The sequence below is a fragment of the Mus pahari genome, chromosome 3 (assembly GCF_900095145.1).
Source record: "Mus pahari chromosome 3, PAHARI_EIJ_v1.1, whole genome shotgun sequence".
Taxonomy (NCBI): Eukaryota; Metazoa; Chordata; class Mammalia; order Rodentia; family Muridae; genus Mus; species Mus pahari.
Window position 1 is genome coordinate 28,396,630 of NC_034592.1, and position 23,908 is coordinate 28,420,537.

General features: G+C 37.8%; 1 protein-coding gene across 4 annotated transcripts in view; it reads right to left on the bottom strand.

Moving 5' to 3' along the window:
* Positions 1–23,908, bottom strand: part of Lrp1b (LDL receptor related protein 1B) — a 1,962,444-nt gene that overhangs the window by 602,672 nt on the left and 1,335,864 nt on the right. For all 4 annotated transcript variants that reach the window (XM_021192210.2, XM_029535926.1, XM_029535925.1 and 1 more), the window contains exon 32: positions 16,919–17,068. In XM_021192210.2, the coding sequence (XP_021047869.1) occupies positions 16,919–17,068 (150 nt within the window). The remainder of the gene's footprint in view (positions 1–16,918; positions 17,069–23,908) is intronic.

A 23,908-nucleotide genomic window follows, 5' to 3' on the forward strand; every position in this document is an offset into this window, starting at 1 on the left:
ATAGTCAAAAATATTATAATATACTTTGGTGTGACTCTAACTAAGGAAGTGAAAGATCTGTATAATAAGAACTTCATGTTTCTGAAGAAACAAATCAAAGAAGATCTCAGAAGATAGAAAGATCTTCCATGCTCATGGATTGGCAGGATCAACATTGTGAAAAAGGCTATCTTGCTGAAAGCAATCTACAGATTCAGTGCAATCCCCATCAAAATTCCAACTCAATTCTTCAATGAGTTAAAAAGGGCAATTTGCAAATTCATCTGGAATAACAAAAAACCTAGGATAGCAAAACTCTTCTCAATGATTAAAGAGTCTTTGGGGGAATCACTATGCCTGACCTAAAACTGTATTACTGAGCAATTTTGACAAAAACTGGTATAGCGACAGACAGGTAGACCAATGGAAGAGAATTGAAGACCCAGAAATGAACCCACACACCCAAGGAGCTGAAGGGGTCTGCAACACTATAGGTGGAACAACAATATGAACTAACCAGCATCCCCAGAGCTCGTGTCTCTAGCTGCATATGTAGCAGAAGATGGTCTAGACTGCCATCATTGGGAAGAAAGGCCTCTTGGTTTTGCAAACTTTATATGCCCCAGTACAGGGGAACAACAGGGCCAAGAAGGGGGAGTGGGTGGGTAGGGGAGCCGGGTGGGGTGTTGGTATAGGGGACTTTGGGGATAGCATTTAAAATGTAAATGAAGTAAATAACTAATAAAAATTGAAAAAAAAAGATAAACTATATTCCATGTTCTTTGGCCATAGCCACTTATATTTAGTGTAAAACAAACTTTCCTTCTCAAAGTACTCCTGGTCCTTTCAACAAATTCTACCCATTGTTTTAATATACCTTTAGTAATTATCAATTATGTAAAATTAATATTATATATGCATTATTATAATTTCTCCATTAGTGTTTATATCCCAATAGGGTCAACTTCTTTTTTGCTCATATTGAACCCTATGCACCTAAAATAATTACTGATACATAAAATGTATATAATCAATATGTGCTAACTGAATTTCCAGAAGAGCTGCTAAAATTAAGGGGCTAGAGTAAACAAGAGGGAAATTGGAGAAATTCCATGCAGGTAGGGTTTTATTCTCTACTAGAAAGCTATTGGAGAGTTTTAACCAAGTGGACAGTAAGGATGCTTTCAACGATCATCCTGGAGCTGCTTAGATGGCTCAGCTCTTCTTCTTAGAGAAGAGTACTTGCTGTGAAAGCCTAATGACCTGAGCCCAATCCCCAGAAACCACATAAAAGTACAAAGAGAGAACCTAGTCCATATGGTTGAACATTCTCTCACTGCATTTAAGGTAAGAACTGTTGTGCATCCTTATAAGAAGACAAACAACAAAGAAAACAAAATGTTCCTGTGAGTCACATAATTTAAATTTTAGCAGTATGACTACATTTGAGGATCAGGGGAAAACTGCTTCTGTTTCTTATGGTTGAAAGTGATACGTCCGGGGCATCTGCAGGTTTGCTGTGAAGAAAGGCATGTCAAGAAGCTTCTTTAAATTTATGCAAAGCATAGGTAGATCTGCAGGTGCTTGCAGTTCCTTGCAGGAGTGAGGGAGATTTGTAGAGTCACTTTTATCACCAAAATAAGTATGGAATATTTATATTTAATATACAAGAGGACAGTGCATTAAAAATAAAAAATGGTTTTATTTCCTACAAGCTCTTTTGTTATGTCAGGAGATATTTATCCAATGAAAACCCCTGATGCAACTCTGTTGTGTGTGTAAGTATAGGGGTTTGAATGAGAATGTCTCCCCCCACCCCAGACATTAATTAAATTTAATGTTTTGGATCCAATTTGGTGGAACTATTTGGAAAAGATTAGGGTATATGGCCTGGTTGGAGGAGTTATGTCATTGTGTCTTTGGAGTTTCAAAAGTCCATCCATTTCCATTCACATGCATTTCTCCCTTTTTGTCTTGTGATTATAGATTGGACTGAAGCTCTAGCTACTTCTCCATGCCTTCACTCCTGCTGCTGTACTTCCTGACATGATGCTTCATGTTTCTCATGGTCTGAAACTATAAGCCCCCAAGAAACCCTTTCTTCTAGATATTGTCTTGGCTATGGTGACTTAGTACAGAAATAGGGAACTAAGACAGTAAGTATAAGGCATTTCTACCATGTTATGAAACAAACATTAAACTTTGAGCGTACATTTCTATTTCCTTATATTCTTCTCAAAATTAACAAAAGTCACTCACCATTTCATACCTATATGTATATAATTAAAATACTTCATTATTTCTTTGTCTGAGTGTGTTTTTTCAGTTCTGGGAGGTAAACGTAGGGTAGACAAACGCTTTAATACATAGCTATAACTATGTATTTTATACTGTATGTATAACAGTTTTTTTTATGAGTAAAAACCTGCAACTGTTTTTCTAAATACACTTGTGTACAAAGCATTTATTTATTATTTTTTATTTGAAGATATTTACCTTTTTAAAACTATATTACAATTAGTGTATACATTCTATTGGCCGCTTTTTAAAAGACAATATTGACCATAGTCGACCTTATAAAGTCAAGTTTATTTGAGTAGTCCTCAAAGATACAAGTTGCTTTCTCCTCCTCCTCTTCCTACTTCTTCTTCTCTTGCTCCCCTTCTTCAGGTTTTATTTCTTATTTTGTTTTAGTTGAAAAAATTCCTACACTATATTCTGAACATTGTTCCCTCCCTGACCTCTTTCAAGGTACTCCCCACTTTCTCATCCCCATCCCTAAGCACAAAAGATGCAATTTTTAATTAGTCACTTCTGTAGAGAGAGCCAAGTAGAAGTGTGTAGGTAAAACTTGAATTAAGTAGCTCCAATCTAATGCATGTGGCTTCTTATATTGCTGCCTTCACCTTCAATGCTTCCTTTGGCATAGTCCATGGTTATCTCTCCTCTAGGTATCTTCCTTAAACATATTTACCCAAGACTGGTTCCAGCTCCAGTCATTTTTAAGACCTTGTTATTTCTAACTTGATTATTTCCTCAGTTTATAGCTTATGATCAAGATGACCTTGGATTCAATATGTTCGTGTCACAATATCCAAGGGCCTGTGAAGGTAGGCATGTTCTACAAGGCCCAAGTTTATTTTTTTTAGTGTTTGATAGCAAAGCCCGGACATGGCATTTCTATCACCGAACATTAAGAGTTCTATCACTTGAACATTATCCTTATGATGTTCAACTTGCTTCAACCTATGAACCTCTAGGAAAACAGATTCAATGAGGAAGTATCTACCTCAGGTTGGCCTGAGGGCAAGTCTGCTAAGTTTGTCTTGATTATTATTTAATGTGGGAAGTCCCAGCCCGCTATTGGTGGCACCATTCTCTATGCTTGGAGATCTGAACTATAAAAGTGAGGGGAAGAGGCAGAGTACCAAAAAGCAGGCATTGATTACTCTCTGCTCTTGGCTGCAGATTTGATGTGCCTACCTATGTTAGTTAGGGTTGCTCTTGCTGTGATGAATCATCATGACCAAAAAGCAAATTGGAAAGGAAAGAGTTGATTTGACAGACACATGTATACCATTATTTATTATGAAAAGAAGCCAGGACAAGAACTCAAACAGGGCAGAACCATGGAGGCAGGAACTCATGCAGAGGCCATGGTTTGGTACTGTCTACTAGCTTGCTCTTTATGGCTTTCTCAGCCTGCATACTTATAGAAACAGGGAGTGGCATTTCTCCACCATCCCAGGGGTGACCCTACCCATCAATCACTAAGAAAATATCCTACAGAATTGCCAAAAGGCTGATCTTATGGAGGTATTTCCTTAGTTGCGGTTACCTCCTCTCATCTGACTTCATCTTGTGTCAAGTTGACATAAACTAGACAGCAGACTACCTATTTGAAGATACTTCCTTCATTTCTTTATGGAGTGATAGACTATAATCTGGAATTCTAAATGGAATAAATGCTTTTCCCTCTATGTTGTCTTTTCCAGGATAGCTTTTATGATAGCAGCACAAATGAAACTAAACAACCTCATACAGTCACCTGGAGTTTGGCACAGTCATTTGCATACTTCATCCGTGTATTACCAGTGCTTCCCCAATTTCACTTGCATTTCAAAGCACACGATCTCTTCCTTTGTTCAAAATACTTAACCCTGGCTAAGTACTCATTATTAGCCCTCTCAGTATATTCCTGAGACAAGATAGTGCTTTTCATATTTCGAAAAAGTAAAAATTTTAAAATCAAATATAATATAAAAGGTGACATCAGCCCCACTTCTCAGAACAAAGCCATCAAGCAAAACTGCAGCATGTTTTACTGAGCTCTCCTACCTAACCTACTGGTTCTGGGGATTCACAGCCCACAGAATAATAACAATACTGGAATATGACAGACTCATACTGTTGCAGAATTTTCTCTGTCCAATTACATTAAGGCAGCAGGAGGCCTGTGATTGGACAGGGAAAAGGGAAGCAGAGCTAAGAGTTGCAGAAACAGAAAACATCCCTGGGGAGAAGGGAAAGGCCAAGATGGAGGCAGACATGAACTAGCGTGACTTTAACTAGCCACAGGTAGTTGTGATATCATAAGATTAGAATAACTGGGATCAAGCCTTTTATCATTATCAATTGGTTCTGAAATTATTGTACTGGCATCTTGTAAATTGAGAATTTATTAATACATAAATCTGTTGGTTAATTGTAAGCTTCAAGAGTTTTGATTTACTGGATAAATGGGTGTTATGATCGGGTGGAAAACTTGCAGCAATCCGCAAAGGGACTGGGGAGCTCTGGTCCAGGGAGACCACTGAGTTGAGATCACCTGGTTGGAGTCATGTGGTCTGCCAGTTGGCAGCAGTAGCACGGGAAGCCTGCCAGTTCATTTTTTAATATTTCCCACATCACAGACTAACTTGGGTCCTCTGAAAGAGAATTCTCAACAGCTGATCCTTCTCACCAAACCTTTCCACTTAAACCTATTTCCATGATTATATAACTTAATGAATGATTGATTCTTTGTTATTTATATTTTAAAAGAGATAGATATAGATCATACAGGGAAGACAGAGCAGTGGAAAAGCCCTTGCCCTACAAGCCTGACAACCTGAGTTTGATTCACAGAATACAAGTAAAGTAAAACCTGTAAGGAGAAATTCCACTTTGTAGGTTGTTCTCTAACCACCTCATTCAGCACATGGCACCATGACCAAGCAACTCTTATAAAAGACAATGTTTTATTGGGGCTGGCTTACAGGTTTGGAGGTCCAGTCCATTATTATCAAGGTAATAGCATAGCTGTGTCTAGAGAGGCATGAAGCAGGAGGAGCTATGAGTTCTATATCCTGTCCCAGAGACAAACAGGAGAAGATTGGCTTCTGGGGAGCTCAGAGAAGGGTCTCAGAGACAACCCACACAATGACACATTTCCTCCAGCAAGGTCACATCTACTCTAACAAGAACATACCTCCTATTAGTGCCATTCACTGGGCCAAGGATTTTCAAAACACCATATACAGGAATAGTAATAATATTTTAAAAAGAAGTCATCAGTAACAAAAAAGAAGGCCTTTCCTAGAATTTGGTCATCACCCACACAGATTTTAGAGTAACATCCTTCATGTTCATATATATATATATATATATATATATATATATATATATATATATATGTGTGTGTGTGTGTGTGTGTGTGTGTGTGTGTGTGTGTCTGCATTATACTGGGTTGCAGTAATATTACTAGTGGCTAGATATTTCACTTTATATGTAATAAGAATATTTTACAAAATGTATAATTAGCTTAAAAGTTATGAGATTAAGGTATATAGGTCACATTTAAACTCATACCACATTTATTATTGTGAACTCAAAATTCTTAAACTAAAAGAACCTTACAAATTATTAAATGATACTCTCTAATGGACTAAATAAGGATGTCTAATGATTTAATGGCTAGCTGATCCTAGAATCCACATGCCAGTGACTTCCTATGTATACACAGTGAATTATGTGGATCTGTGTCATATCAGCAATTCTGTCTGACTTCTATGACCTGGTATGCTTGCTCTTCCATGTAAAATGCATAGCAGCTCCAGTGATGCTCTTTTATGATTTATTTTTCAATTTTCTGCAAATATCAATAAGCTTATTCCTGTCAATACTTTTGTTTCATTCATATTTTTTCTTAATTTCCTAAATTGATTTTTTCCTCACTCTTTAATTAGCTTAAATATATAGGCAGCTTACTCTCAAACTGCTTGTACAAGTAGGAGAAAGGATTGCTATGTTAAATAAAGTTATTTAGCAACCCACAAGCCCTTATAACAGTCAAAGTTTGCTTTGTAGTTTGTTTGTAATCAAACCTACTGCTCCTCCAGTCAAAGGTACTCATCATTGAACAGCAACTGATTAATGAGTTTAGGTCACTGTCTTATTCAGATATTAGAGGGTACCATGACAGACGTTTCTGCAAAGGTAAAATAAATCAAGCAGTAGTGTCCAACAACTTAAAACCTGATAATAATGATACTAAATGGTAGCTAGAAAGGAGAGAGAGAGAGAGAGAGAGAGAGAGAGAGAGAGAGAGAGAGAGCATTGCATTTAATCTAGTAAGCTCAGAATACCCATCATATAATTCACAGACGATATGAGCCTTAACAAGAAGGAAGGCTAAAGTATGGATGCTCCAGTTGAAGAAAGGCAGCATTTTTAAAAAATGGTGCTGGTTCAACTGGTGGTCAACATGTAGAAGAATACAAATTAATCCATTCTTATCTCCCTGTACCAAGTTCCAGTCCAAGTGGATCAAGGAACACTACATAAAACCAGATATCCTGAAACCAATAGAAGAGAAAGTGGGAAAGAGCCTTGAACACATGGGTACAGGGGAAATTTTCCTGAACAGAACACCAATGCATATACTCTAAGATCAAGAATTGACAAATGAGACCTCATAAAATTTCAAAGCTTCTGTAAGGCAAAGGATACTGTCAAAAGGACAAATTGGCAACCCACATATTGGGAAAAAAATCTTTACTAATCCTACACCTGATAGAGGGCTAATATCCTATATATATATATAGGATATTATATATATATTTATATATATACACATATATAAAATATATAGGATATATATATATATATATATATATATATATATATATATATATATATATATATTAAGATATATTGGGCTATACACAGACAGCCTGATTTCCAGTTGAGGATAGATGTTGAATTTCAGGACCCAGTGGTGATAATTCACCAACGTGGGATGGAAGGAGTTCTCTCATGTCTCCTGGAATCCTGGCTCCTGTCAAAGTTACTGCCCCCTCAGTCCCCACAAGAGAAGCATGGTTAGTAGTCTCATAGGCAATGTCCCAACCTTCTGACCTTCATGCTAGACTCCTCCCTAGTTACCTAGCAACAGTAAAGACCATAAGAGGGGCTGCTTGGCCCCACCTCACTCTCTTGCTCCCTTGTTCTCTTGCTCTTACTCCTCTTACTCCCCTTAGTCTCCTCTCCTCTCCTCTCCTCTCCTCTCCTCTCCTCTCCTTCTCTTTCTCTCTCTTTCTCTCTAGCCTTTCTTCTCTCTCTCTCCCTTTTCCCCTTCTCTCCTCTTGGCTATGACCAGTCTCTCTCTCTCTTTTACTTTTTCTCTTTTCCCCTGCCTTTCTACAATAAAGCTCTAAAACCATAGATTGTCTCTGTTCATCAAGGCCTGCTGTGCAGACTCTCACCTGTGTGGGAACCTCTCTCTCTTAGCCCTCTCTCCTGTAACCCTGGGGCTACAGGGTGTCGCTCCAGGGCCCCTGGTCGGGGGGCTGCCCTTGTCCACCCTGCCCTCCGGTCAAGTGGCATCACTGGCTTAGAAGCCCACCCAGGGCCAAGTGGAAAGTATCCAGCAGCCCTCCCATGTCTGCCTGCCCAGAGCACAGGAGCTCCTGATGGATGTGGACTCTTCCCCTCCCCCTCTTTCCCCACACCCCTCAGCCCTCTCTCCCATAATCTGGGGCTACAGGGTGTCACCCCGGGACCCCCTGGTTTTGGGGCTGCCCCTTGTCCATCCCTGTCGAGTGGGGTTAGTGGCTTAGATGCCCACCCAGGGCCAAGTGGAAAGGATCTGGCAGCCTTCCCGCTCCCACCTGCCTAGAGCATAGGAGTGCAGGCTAGCCTCCCTTCCCCCTCTTCCCCTACACCTCTTTTAGTTCCCACATATATAAAAAGAACTCAAGAAGTTAGACTCCAGAGAATCAAATAACTCTATTAGAAATAGGGTATATAGCTAAACAAAGAATTCTTAACTGAGTCATATTGAATGGCTAAGAAGCACCTAAAGAAATTGTTCAACACCCTTAGTCATTAGAGAAATGCAAATCAAAACAACTGAGATTCCACCTCACATCAGTCAGAATGGCTAAGATCAAAAACTCAGGTGACAGCAGATGCTGGCAAGGATATGGAGAAAGAGGAACACTCCTCCATTGTTGGTGGAACTGCAAACTGACACAACCACTCTGGAAATCAATCTGGCAGTTCCTCAGAAAATTGGACATAGTACTACCTGAGGATCCAGCTATACCACTCCTGGACATATACCCAGAAGATGCTCCAACATGTAATAAGGACACATGGTCCACTATGTTCATAGCAGCCATATTTATAATAGCCAGAAGTTGGAAACAACCCAGATGTCCCTGAACAGAGGAATGGATACAGAAAATGTGATACATTTACACAATGGAGTACTACTCAGCTATTAAAGCCAATGACTTTACGAAATTTACAGGCAAATGGATATATCGAGAAAATATTATCCTGAGTGAGGTAACTCAGTCACAAAAGAACACATATGGTATGTACTCACTAATAAGTGGGTATTAGGCAAAGATCATGGAATTCTTACAGACCACATGAAGCTCAAGAGGAAGGATGACCTACTAAGAAGGCAGAACAATAGACTCAAGGGAAGTAGAGGGTGGAGTGTTTTGGGAGTATGAGTGGAGGGGGGAAAGAAAAAGAGGGGCAAAATCAATTATGGGTGGAGATGGAAGAGGGTCAGGAAATTGAACAGAGATGCATAGCAATGGGGGATGGAGAACTGGGGGGTAGCAACCAGAAAGTCCCAGATACCAGGAAATTGAGAGCCTCTCAGGACCCCACAGGGATGACATTAGCTGAAATATCCCACAAAGGGGAGGGAGAACCTGTTGAGACCAGATCCAGAGGTTAGGCATTGGCCCCTGGTTGAGGGATGGGGCCACCCACACATCTCCAAAATTTTAACCCAGAATTGCTCCTATCTGAAGGAAATACAGGGACAAAGAGTAGATCAGAGACTGAAGGAAAGACCACGCAGAGACTGTCCCACCTGGGGATCCATACCACATCAAACACCAAACTGAGACACTATCACAGATGCCAAGAAGTTCTTGCTGACAGAAACCTGATACAGATGTCTCCTGAAAGGTTCTGCCAGCACCTGACTAAGACAGATGCAGATACTCATAACTAGCCATTGGATTGAACCCTGGCACTCCAATGGATGAGTTAGGGGAAGGACTGAAGGAGCTGAAGGGGATTGCAACCCCATAAGAAGAACAACAGTATCTACTAACTGAACCCCTCAGAGCTCCCAGGGACTAAATCACCAACCAAGGAGTATACATGCACTGGTCTATGACTCCACCTAAATATGTAGCAGAGGATTGCCTTATCTGGCATCAGTAGGAGGGGAGGTACTTAGTCCTGGGAAGGTATCCCAGAGAAGGGGCGATACTATAGGCGTGAGGTGGGAGTGGATGGTGGGTGGTGGAGTAACCTGTTAGAGGCAAAGAGGAGGTGGAAGGTTCATGAAGGAGAGACAAGGAAGGGGGGCATCATGTGAAATGTAAATAAATATAATAATTAATAAAAACAACAGATATAGGCATAAAAAGCCTACTAAATTAGACACTTAGAAGCAAATAAAACATTGTTATATTTATTTAAAATAAAGCAAATAAAAATAATGGTGGCTGATATGGAACCCAGCTTCTAGCTATAATGTTTATGATTGAAGGTAGCAACCATTGTATATGCTACTGGTAGCTGTAGAACCTGTGGTTTAGTCTGGAAGTAGAGAAAGATCACAAGATTGTCTTTAGAAACCTGAAGACTTTGAAGCTTAGTAATCAGGTGGACAGAGCTTCAAAAGTATTAACAGTTTCTTGAAACAATCACTGTACACAAAAAAATAAATAATATTTGAGCAAGTGGACTCCCCACTCGCTGGAGAACAAGGGAAACACAAGCCTGCACCTCAGTGGCAGAATGCAGAAAACAGAACTATCATAGCCATCTGCAAGGAGTTATTTAAGAATTACAAGAACACTTTGCAGCATAAAACTGTAAAATGACTTGGGCAGTTCTGGTCAATTGAAATGACACTTGTGTCTTCATTCCACACCATTGCTCTTCCCTAGGAGTCACTGTCTTTTGTAAGCCCTCTGAGGTACTTAAATTACTATCTCTGCCATGAACTCCTCCTATCCTTGCTCTGAACTTTACATACCCAACTCTTAACCATCACATCCCTTACTAACTTACCATCCTTACTATCTTCCTTCTACATCACCCAGCAAGCTTTATGAGATCAGTTTTCTCTCCATATATATCAGTGGATGGCATATAGAGTAAGCAATGATACAAAGTTGTTGGAGGAGTGAAAGAAACATGTAGTAACTCACAATAACCATTGCTACTAGACGTAGGAGTTTGGCAGCTGCTATTTATATTCTCTTGTGAGAGTTTATCTCAAAAAGAGGCAGAATTTGTCACCATCAGCATATAACTCAGGCAAAATATTAGGACTAGGTTTAATCAACCGATTAACCATTGTCAGATTCCATGTCATTTGATTGTCAACTTCCACTGCATAAATACCTGAGTAGTATTTTCCTAAAAAGGTGTAATTGTGGGCTTTTACACCCCTTCTACAGTTCTTGAAATAATGATTCTGAGATTTAATTATTTATGAATAGTTACCAAGACCATAATCTTGGGCTTGTTCCTCAAATGATTCATAACTTAATTGACCTATTTATTCGATTCTATGTGTGCCACATGGCTGATCACCTCTCCTCAGTTTCATGTGTCTGTCTCCTCAGAATTTGGGGCAAATCTGTTCCCACTGTTGACTCTGTCCCAGAGTTCTTTACTCCTTATCAGAACTCCCACATATTACTTCCTGCTTTTTCTGATAATCTCAGCTTTTTATTGACAGGTGATGCTTCCACACTGTACACAAGAGATTCTCTCTATAAAAACAAATAGTCTTTGCTAATAATTTAAAGTGTGAAATCTTAAACAAATGTCTATACTATTCACTTTTAAAGTGGAAATGTCTGCTACAAAGGGTTAATATTTCTTATGATAAAAATAATCAGAGAAGTATGTGATCTTACATGGTATATTTGCTCTTGCCTAAGCAAGTCCATATATTGAAGACTAGGCTCACTTCTTGTTTACAATTATGGAAAGAATATTTGGTTTTGTTATCCTGACATACTGATACCATGCCTGATTTCATTAGGCATTTCATCTGTTCACAATGAAATGAATGCTCTGATGTGTAACAAATTTTCTCAAATATTAGCAACTTAACACAGTAAATGCTTCTGATATTATATGATCTCTTGGACCAGGGATTCGGAAACAACCCTATGGAAGGTTCTGGTCTGCAGATTCCTTTTGAGGCTGTTTTAAGACTGTTGGATTGTACTTAAAGCTACAGAGTTTCTGACCAGTCTAGAGCTCTGTCATTCAAAGATGGATAACAGACCTGGTTGTGGCTGGACATCTGCTTCTATCTGTGCACTTTTCTCCACAAGATTTCTTGGGTATTCCCATAACAGGTGGCCTGTCTTTGTAAAGTAAGAAGTACAAGAGAGAGGGCAAACAGAAGCCTCATACAGTTTACCTTTGTCTCAGAGCCATAAATCAGTCCTTCTGCCCCATTCTGTTTATTAAAATGGAATCAGTAAATCTTGTCTGCACTCTCAGAGAAATTATAATTCATCACGATTACTATTCATTACAATGTGTGTGTGTGTGTGTGTGTGTGTGTGTGTGTGTGTGTGTGTGTGTGTGTTTGCATGGCACATAAGCACTTATGTATGGGCACATGGAGGCCAGAGGTTAAGTATATTCCCCCAGATCTATCCACATTTTTTGAAACAGGGTCTCTCACTGATCTGGTACCCATCAGACAGATTAGGTTGGCTGGCAAGCAAGTGCCAGGCATCTCTTTGGCTCTCCTCCCTAGCAATGGATTACAAGCTAAGGCCACAATGCCCAGCATGTTATCTGAGGCCTACTATTTGGTCCTCATGCTTATAGGACAAAAAAGTATAGTAACTGAGCCTTCCTACCAGTAATAATCTCTACTTCTTATAAAGGAAAACAAAGCCATTGGTGAAAATGCTTGAAAGTTTTGTCTAAATATTATATATGTCACATTTGCAGCCATATCATATAGTGGCATTGTACTCATCTGGTCAGTACCAGACATTCAATATTTCCAATTTCTCTCTAGTTTATTTATGTACATTGCTCTAAGTTCAACTGAGAAACCCCAGTGGTTACAGCTTTTAGGTCTGAATTTCTAAAACTGGTAAAAAAAAAAAAATGGCATGAAGTCATTTTGATTTCAGTTTGAGGAGAACCACTTTTAAATTTAGTTAAAAAAACCAACACCAGTTATTTACTGTCTTTTGCATGCTAAGAAACTAGTGTGAGCTTGTATTCATGTATCTGTTTGTAGTAAGACAGCATCTTTGTTTTCAGGATATGCAATTTCAGTATCACTGTGGAAAAATTTCTATTTTCTACACTTTAACTAATAGAGGAGGAACCACAGAGACATCACTTCTTCAATTCTTTTCTTTCTTTCTTATGGCTACAACACACATCCTCAGTAGGCAGCCATCCTTGCCGATGCTCTTATCTTCCTTAAACTGAAAGACTACACGCTCTGAGGAAGTAGAAGAAGCTTGTCCAAAATGGAGACCAGAGCTTGCTGGGAAACTAGATATTCCCACCCCACTTCTGTTTAGTTATATCTACATTTTAGAACATGAGTGGTTAGAATACTGCTCATAGATTATACTAATTGATCTTGTTCGACTGATCTTATCAAGCTATAGGGTCATGGAGGAACATACATACGCAGCCATTTATTTGTTAAAGGATTTCAGTTTTTGCCAACTCCTGAGAGGATCTATAGTGCTGACATAATTAAGGCTTTTGTTCATCCAAACATATCTTCCATGTTGTCAGGGAAGAAAACTATTAAACCCCATTTTGCCAAATGGAACCATTTTCTGTGTTTTGAGATTGCATCCACAGGATCAAGTTCTGAATGTTTTGCATTGGATTACCACTCAGAAAAGAGTCAGGAGTATCAGTAAAAGAAGTAGAAGCTACTAAAGTCTTTAATTTAACAAAAGTGTCATGGCTTATATAGTATAATACATGTTACTATGTCATATGTAATATATAGTATAAATACTTATTGGGGGAGTAGAAAAAGTAAATTTTTTGCAGCATTATGACTTTTTTTTTAACATTTCCTCTCATTTGTTGGTTTCCTAAGTACTGTTTCATAATTTTGCTTAATTTTATAAATTATTCAGGACTTAAGTTTTGAGAACAATGTGAATGATTTTTCTGAGATTCTCCGAATTGTCTATTTGACTTTACTTGAGGTTTAACATCTGCAAAAGCACATGTGAAAGAACATGTTACTGTTGATTCAACACTGCTGAGTCATAGAAATCATGTCACAGACCTATCCTGTAGAACCCAGGAAGTAGTCCACCTACTATGCTACAATATGGGGCATAGACAGAGGAGAAGCAATAACCCAATGTCATAGTGAGTTGGAGGTCAGTCTTGACAGAGACTTTGCCTCACAAAAGCAAGCAAACAAAATTATTCCAAAAGAATAGCTATTAATTTCAACTATAACAAAAGCCACTGGATAGGACTGGGTATGTATATATTTTCAAACACGTGGAGAACAACATTAATCCTGAAATGTGTGAGGTAGTTTTCTTATCAATCTTGGTGTCATTCAGGAGTGTGTTTTTGTATGTGTATATGTGATTTTGAGTATTTCTGTGTGTATGTTTGGGTATGCATGTATGTCTGTTACATGTTTGTGTGTCTGCTCATATATAGTAAAAATAATGCCAACACTGAACTCTTTGACATAGTATTCTTAGCAAACTGAATGACTTAAATACCTAGAAGATTAGTTTAGCACAGGTCTTGGGCATTTCTGTCCTGGCAGTTCCAGAAAGAATTGGATCTTGAGAACTCTCAGATAATGAATCGCAATCTGAATAGCTCAGAAAGAGATAGTGAATCATTCCCCTAGTTCAAGCAGTTTGTTGTTCACTGGAGGCATGTCGTTTGGAGCTGTTTTGGCCCTGCTGCCATTCTGTTGTTGTTTCTTTCTGCCATGAGGTGATTGTCTTCAGTACCAGTCTAGAATCAATGTAGCCAGTCCCAATAAAGTAAAATCTTGAAACTAAGAGCCCAAATAAGAACCAATTACTTTAAGCTGTTTATATTAGTCATCCTATCAAAATAACACTAAAGTTGACTGATAACACATATAAAGGTTACAAAAAATCTCCAAATGCCAGGAAATAACAAACCAGTGATTTTTTTTTTAAAGGAGAATTCTTTGCTTATAGGTATAAATGTCTTGTCTTGAGAAAATCTATTTTTGAAAATCTCACATTCAAGAGATAATTGAGAAAAAGATAACTACCAAAAAGAAAAGTAAAGAATGACATTAGAAGAAAGCCATTGAAACCAGGAGGATGCTATTGCAATGGCAGCTGTGAAAGATCCTGGTGCCCTCAGATCACTAGTGAAACCTGGCACATTAAACACAGAAAGTCCTCTTCTCAGTGGAGGAGATAAAATACCTGTTTTCTTTCCCAGAAATCTGGAAGTGGATTTTGTTAATGACCTGGTGACCTTTTTGCTGTTTGTTGAGGCAAACCTCACCTACCTTTCGCTATAGAGTCAGACTTCACTCAAATTCCCCCAAATGATTATCCCAGACTCTTCCTTCCCATGATTTTTACCCCTATGGGAGCTGTCACAGTACTTTATAGCCTGATGACCTCTATGCTACCTGGGTCAGGAACTGCACTGTATTTTAGGCCTTTTAGCTATACAACCCACACTCATAAGCACTTTGTAAAGGGGTTTCTATGTAGTCACATGTTAAGCTTTACTGTGCACTTAGAAGTTGACTGCTTGTTGCTTGGAAAACTCTTTGTATAGTATCCTGGGGTTTTGTTGTTGTTGTTGTTGTTTTGTTTTGTTTTTTAATGTGCTATCAAAGTACTGTTTGGCATTAGGGTTCCTGATGTCTGATTTAGTTTGACGAAATCAATCTGAAGAGATTCTTGTTGTCATCTCTTCATGGTTTTGCTTTCCTGCCTGTACACCTGCAGGATCTTCTTCAAAAGACCAGCATATAAAACTAGACATGCCTGAGATCTTAATTTGACATTTATGCAGAAATCAGCACTTTCAGATGGCCATTCCTATAGTTCTATAATGCATGCACATATATATTACATCATTCAATGACAAGTAAAAAGAATTTCCTTTTGCTCTCTTTATAAGAAAGGGAGACCCCATTGTGTTTTAAATGATTTCTATATTTAATTTTTCACAAATTATCATTTAGTCCCTTTTTGTGTGTGTGAGAGAACTTTTCATTATAGCAGAGTTTAGTTCAAACTCGGTAGGTCGGTAGCATTTGCTGTTCTCAAACTCACTATGTGACCCAGGCTAGGCTGAAAGTCAGACTCTTCCTCAGCATTCTGTGTTCTGAGAAAATAGTTGTACATCACATCCGGCTTTTACTCATGCAGCCTTCATGACAGGAAATAACACTATTAAAACATAGTGGTTGCATAGAAAAGAAATTTTAAAGTAGGTAGCCATAAGTAAATTGTTTCCTATCACTTTCTCATGTACTCATAAAAAATGGTTACTGAAACAAAACAACAAAACCCCAACTTATATTATGAATTATTTATGAAGAGGCGAAATGATAGAAATACAATAGAAAATAGAATTTTTACAATTTTAAGGCCCTATTCGCTAACTATGCAAACTTAAAACAATCCATATTCGGGTTGAATTTCTTTGAATGGTTTAAGGTTATGCTACGTTCTTTGACATATTGTGGTGTTTGGAACTACAATATGAATCTTATTTCTCATTTCTTGTAACAAAACACAACCATTGATAAACTACATGGAACAATCAGTCTTGCAGGTTGACCACATAGGTCCATCCACTAAACAAAAACATCCTCACCAAACAACACCATATCTTATTTATAGATCACATCTTACAGGTAACAGCTTCCATAAAGCTCTCTTTAAAAAGAAAAACGTAGATTTTAAAACTTATAACAGCAATCCAACAGAATTGATTATTTGTTTTATTGAAAGCATATAAGATGAAAAATTTCAGGGTAGAGAGAGTGATCCCCGTCATTGGTCACATGACACTGTTACCATGCCCATGCTTGAAAAAAAACAAGTCAGTTTTGACTGCACTGGAAAACATTCAAGCCTTTTATCTTAGATTCAAAACAGAGCCCAGGAAAAAGTCATAAAGGCGTAAAATGCGCACAAAACTGAGAAATGATAATCCAGCACTAAGTGTCTAATCTGGAAATCATAAAAGTTTGTTTTTTAAAGTTAAAAAACATTTTAAGAAATCACAGAGATGCTCATCCTGAATGTCTCTTTGGTACTAATGGCACAGAAACTTTGCTAGGATTTTAATAGGTAATAATTAATCAACTCCTAATCAATATGATTCAACCTCACTGCAGAATCACTGCACTTACCCATGATGGTTAAGGCTGTAGCTTTTGTTAATTCTTCCTTCATTGACTCTATTACTTCTAAATTACCACCATCTAGGTTGCATCGGTTTATGGTTCCATTTCCAGAACTGATCCAATAAAGCTTATTCTCCACATAGTCTATCGATAGACCTGTAATTAAATTAAACAACTTAAACACAGTAACAGTCAGTCAAACTGCAATATTCACTTACCATCTCTTGATTGGAGTGGAAACTAGGTTAAAAGTTCACATTTTGGTTTCATAAAATAAGACTTTGCTAATAGGAAGTTAGATGTCTTATCTAGAGGAGGGAATTTAGACTTTTATTGGCAACTTCACAGTATTGAAAGAAATAGCAGCTCCATTTTATAGATAAGGAAACTAATACCCACAAAGCTAAGAAATCTGTGTTCTCCATACAGACACCTGTAGTTGCTGTGTGTTCCACACAATCAGAGTTGACAGAGAAACAAAGTCTCTGTGCATTCAAGTTGGCAACTGGACTCACTGTGGCAAAGCTTATAGGCAGATGTTAAGATGTGGCAGCAAACTGTTCCTGAGATCCAACAAGAGTATGAACAAAACATAGTCCTTCCAAAGCAAACGAACAACAGAAAGATGACCAAGAGGAAAGAAGGGAGAGAGAGAGAGAGAGAGAGAGAGAGAGAGAGAAGGTAGAAGGAGCTGACATGAGTTCAAGTGAACTAAGAGGGTGAGATTTCACTGGGACAGTCCTTCACTCCAGTGAGTCAAAGGTCAGAGAGACCATAAGGTATAAGTACCATTCCACTCACGGAGAACCACTCAGCTCACCCGCATAGTATTTCACCTGTGGATGGATGGTCTTTGTTTCAGGAGAAGCAGGAAAGGTTTACCAGCAAAATCACAATGCAATAAAACAGATTTTAGACATTATTTCTGTTGGCCACATCAGGTACTTTATTTTAACTACTAATAAAATTAGTCAGAACAAGAACAAATAATACAATGATGATGATATATAAATAAATAAATAAATAAATAAACAAATAAACAAATAAACAAATAAATAAATGGTCAGGTATGATAGTTTAAGATGAAAATCTTCACCTGTATTTTTTTTTTAAATACAGTCAGCATGGCTCTTCTGCATATTTCATGTACCTGGATATGCCTTGCCTAGTAGAAATACCATATTTTCATAGTTGGCAACATTTGTCTTCTACTTACATTTATGTCTAATCATGTTAAAGTGATACAAAGAATCAAATAAACATGCACATTTACAGGGCATCCTTTCTAAAATGTGCCGTTTGTCTGTGGCCATGAGAATTCTAAATTGTATCTGAAAATTGAGCCAAGTCAGTAGAGAGATGCATTTGTGATGACGGCTTCTGCCCTCCAGAACTCAGTAGAACTTGGTTTTGGCATTTTGCCCTTAGTTTGAAGGCAAGAACTGTTACAAGTACACACAGGAAAACCTCTGTTAGGCTTCCTAAGATGTAGTATCTGAAGGCAGTACATCGTATTGTGACCTCTTTATCTATGTACCCATGGGACACATTTCTTTCAGGGCCATGTGCCAGAAAAGGCTATATATTGGAAATATAAAATTTTAACTGATCATATTTCTGTCTTGGCTTTAGCTGCAAAACATCAGACTCAGATTTGTGAGTCATCTCCACTAGTCGTAAAAAGATTGAGTCTACACTATTAGTTTTCGTCTAGTGTTGATAGACAAATCTATTATTTTCTTTCACCTGGAATATTGAGATCAATAGTGCTGTCCAGCCCTTCTTAGGGAGTGTATTTGTTTAAGTTTCTTTAATCTTCTTTTTGGAGAGAGAGTGAGCTTTCTTATTGAACATGAGTGACTCCAAATTAACCCACAATTACCGAACCACTTTCTCAGCTACTGCGTATTTGGCAGTCTCGCTAATAGGTAATGTGTAATGTGGAATTCAGCAGAAAATGAAGTGACAACTGGACTACTGAATTCTAGTGTATATTATTCAATCTCTGCTCCTGGGCAGTACATGAACACAGAAAAGCTACTCTATCACTATTAGCTGATATTACAGTATGCAGAAAAGGTAATCTGTTAACAGAAAATCACATCTAAAAGTTTATTCCCCTGAAGTTGAGGCATGCTCACACATGAATAATCCATTATTAATTACATATGTGTTTATTTAATTTGTACTAGCTTAGAGTGAATTATAAATTTATACCTGTTGAGCAAGTGGTCTACCCTGAGGTACTCCCTCAGCACTACAAATTGACTGACTAGTTTTATTTTGATAAGTGGGGGCCAGGGAGATGGAGTGGGAAAGATAATTCAGTAACTAAAGTTGTTGTCACTCAAGTTTGAGGACTATCAAGTCCTGCTTAGCCATGTGTAAGGGGCAGCATGACATGCTTCCTGTCCCTGTAAAGGAGCCAGCAGGTCATGGTTGTTGTGGCCATAAGGCTTGTTTTTATAATAACGTACATGATTTTGTGTTCCTACTTTGAGGAATGTCCTTTCTGCCAAGGATAATAACTCCATGATAATCAGAAACAGATGAATCTGGGAAGCAAGGGCATGTCTATTTATCAGCAAAGTGGTAGAAAACTGTGACCTTCTGGATATCCCTTAAGGCTATGGGAAAGAACAGTGAAAACATGAGTCCAAAAAAGTATAGTTTCTCAACTATGCAAAATAAAAGGAAACAATATCCTATAAGGATCTTCACCAATCTAAAGGAACAGAGGCAGCTGCAAGAAGACCCAGCTTTTCAGGATACTAGGTAAGGAGATAAAGAGACTTAGGGAGTGGTGAAGGCAAGACCAGATCCCACCCAGCTAACTTTCTTGGTTGTGAGCCCAGCCTTTAATGACTAAGACATCTCTCTAGCACTGAGGCTGTTCCTTGGCAGAAGGACCTCAATGTAATAACCAGAACATAGGTAAAATGACCAGGGTAGTGATATTTACTCATAATCCCAGTAACATGAAGGCAAGGAATGATTGATATATGGCCAGTCTATGGTCAGCTATAAACAAGTGAGAGCTCTTGGGCCAATAAACAAGAGGTCTATACCTATGATGGACTTCTGGACTCAGACATACCTACAGAAAAAATTGTATATGCACACACATCCCAATTTGTACTCATACATATTCACAATACTAAAAGTATGGACCACAATGTTTAAAACAATGGAATTTTTAAGATACATTACTTATTCTCAAACTATATGGAAAATAGGAGTAAAAGAAGTGATTCACTCCATGTTTAGTTGCATGGCTTAGATTTCTACACATCTCTTAGAACCTTAACATTTTCAGATTAGTGGCTTTCAAATTCACAGAAGTTTATCTATCTATCTATCTATCTATCTATCTATCTATCTATCTATCCATCTATTTATCATCTATCTATATCATAAATGCTACTGAGATAATCCATATTTCTTCCTTTTTGTTAAGAAGTTAAATGTGTGAATATTTTTGAATGTGTTCATTTTCATATTTAGAAAATAGAATTTAAATCCTTTATAAGTTCTGTTATGAATTTAAGACATTTGGAAAAAGTTGAAAAGACAACTCAGCCTGTAAGGGCACTTTTCTTGTATGACTGATAATCTGATTTTTGGCATCTACAAAAAGGTAAAAAGAGAAATTGACTCCATAAAGGCCTCTGACCTCCACAGTGGAGACCCAGTATGAACAGTTTACATCCTTGCACATATATCGGGCATGGACAAACAATAATTAATTAATTTGACATGAAAATTCAAATGAAAGTCTGTTTTACTAATACTGATGTAAGTACGCTTAGAAACACTTGTGACTTATTGATATGAATGCTTATGATCATGAGATTATTTATTACCTGCCCTTTCATGGATGTAACCTTTTCTGTATTGGAGGTTTTCTCCTGATGACTTTTGTAAGGCTGGACTTGTGGATAGAAACTGTTTAAATTTGATTTTATCATGAAATATCTATTTTTCTCCACTCATAGTGACTGGAAAGTTTGATGGGTGTAGTACTCTGGGTTGGCATCTGTGGTCTTAGAGTCTGCAGGGAATCTGTTGAATCCCTTCTGGCTTTTAGTGTGGAGGAAATTTAATCCAGCAACGTGGCTGTTCTGGAAAGGGATCAAATTCCAAGACCTAGGTCTGTGTGGTCCTGATGGAATAAAAACATCCCACTTGCCTTTAATATTTCTAGCTGAAATACAAATATGCCCTTTAATTCTAAACAATGAAGGTAAAAAATAGTTACAGCCTTGTTTGAAAGTGAAAACTAATTTAGTGGCAGATAAAGTAATGAATGAGATCAAGACTTGAGAAAATGAGTCAAAAATAGGATCCAACCAACTCTCATGAGAACAGACAGGAAAGAGGGGCTACTTAATAGCAGTGCGGGGAGAGGGTGGGGTTGAATTCTTTTGAGCTCCTTGCATTTAGTTTAGGGCAGTTGAGGTCAGTTGATTTCCTGTACTTAGGTTCAATTGTGTTGAGTTTATGTAATCAGTGTGAGAGAGAGAAGGCAGTTATACTGGGGCACTTTTACTGGCATGGGTTGTAATTGAAGACAGAACAAGCCAGAGAATGCAAAAGATACAGAAGATTAGAACAGATATCCAGTTAATTTGTGGCCAAACAGAGCAATTCAGTAAGAAGCCAAGAGAAATCAGTTTAAATAAGTAAGCTTGGGGACTTTGAGTCAGAACAGCTAAGTTGAGCTAGCAGGCCAGAATTCAGAAAGAATTAAAATGGCCGAGCTTATTCAACAGTAAGCCTCCAAGATAAAAGTTATATTTGGTGAAGAAAATATACTTTTATAGTTTAGAGTCTCTATTGAGAAGCTGGGAGTAATCAGGTATGGTTTTACATATTACTTGTCCTTTTTCCTTAAACATTATGTCTTGATTCTCACATCTTTTAATGTATTCCAAAAATTCTCTTCATGTATTATTTACTTAATTATCTTCATTATGTGTGCCATATTAATTTTCTGAAAGAATATAAATTGCCAAACTAATGTAATTCTCAAATAACTGGTATAATACATACATTGATACATAAAAATGTTGTAATACTTTTAAACAAAATATTTAACTATTTATTTCTTTTATTATTAATAATGTGATTTTAATGTAACAATTATAACTATGTAGTTCATTTTATGTGTTTTATGTATCTTCTCTTTTAAAGTCACAAAATTAAATCAGTATATAAAGAATGATAAGACTTTAGAGAGATAAAAATTACCTAACATTTTTTATCATATACCAAATTTCACATGAAATCTTTCCTCCCTGATTATGAGTTATCGCTATCTGTAACATTATTAAAAAGCACTGAAACCCAGGTTTGACTAAAAATTCAGATGTCTAGTTATTAGCCCTTAACTCTGCTAGCTGGCATGCTGACAATGTGGGAGCAACACAAGCCTACCCATCTGTTCACAGCATCTTCATGGATTACCTTGTTCCTACCTCCTGGGAAGACTTTAGATGCTAAGTTTAATGAATGTACTTGTAAAATCCAAGGATTTCCCCTACTGAACAACTCTGTTCTCTCTTATGAGATCACAGTATAAGGGACAATTATTCAGTGGTGTTCCTAGAATAAAAATACTTCCCTAGGGTCAGTTAGTAATTATATGACACACTGGGCAGGGATATTGCTTGACAGCTAAAGTCCTAGTCACATGAGAGTAAGGATCTGGGCCATCCCCAGAACCCATTTAAAAAGCCAGGGTTTGTGGAACATGCTTGCAATCTCATGACTGGGATAGTGAAGACAAGCAGATTGTTGTGAGTTGTTGCTTGCTAGTCAGGTATAATTTATGGGCTGAAAGCTCCAAGGAGAAACTTTTGTCTCAAAAAGCTAGGTGTCAGTTCCTGAAGAATAATACACTCCATACTCACTCACATAGTAACATTCACACACACACACACACACACACACACACACACACACACTTACTGCATATACATGATGATGGAGTCTAATGCATAGAGGGCTCTCAGTAAATGCCAGGTATTCACTATAAGCATGTTTCCTTATGTACACTTAAAGCTAAGTTCTGTTGAAACCTTGAACCCATCACACTGGTAATTTCTGCTAATTTCAGATGATTTAATTATTATGAATAGGTTGTCCTTATTGGGCATGCTAGCAAATGCATGTAATCCCAGTTCTGAAAAATATAAGGGAGAAAAATTATGTTCAAAGGCAGTCCAGTCCACTGTATCGAACACAACAGAAAACAAAACAAAGATCACTGTGCATAATTATGCATAGTTTTCCATTATAAAGCAAAAAGTTATAAAACTTTGCATTATGAAGTGCGGTAAATGCCATACTTTGTTCTGTAGCATTTGTAACCCTCATAGTCAACAATAGGCAAGTATCAATGACATAAGTATGGAACTCAACAGGCTAAGTGCCAAGAAAACATACTAAAATGCAAATAGAAGATAATACACAGATGGTAAGTGGGCACCTGAGAAGATGTTCAGTAGCATAGAAAAATTCCAATTCTTATTATAATGAGTAGTACTATCCGTCTATCAGAATGGCTGAACTAAAAGTTACTGAGGTAGTTAAGAACCAATCACTAACATGCTATAGCTAGGAGTGAGCCACTGTGGAAAACCATCAGCAGTAGCTATCTAACCAAAATCAGGGGTGAGCAAATGTCAGTGACATGAGCTCTGTCCCTACAAGCATGAGAACAAGATTTATGATCCTAAGAGCTCAGGTAAAACAGGGCGGGAGTGTCTGATTCCTATAAGCCAAGCGCTGTTAATAAGAAACATCATCAGAGTGAATGAAGTGAAGAGCAATCCAAGAAGATAGGCAGTGCCAGCTTCAAGCCTACACATACACACACTCACTCACTCACACGCACCTACAAATACAAACATGCTACATACATACACACATAAGAAGGAACAAATACGGCCTTTCCCCACCCTAGGAGGGGTGTGCGCCCGAGAACAGTACTAA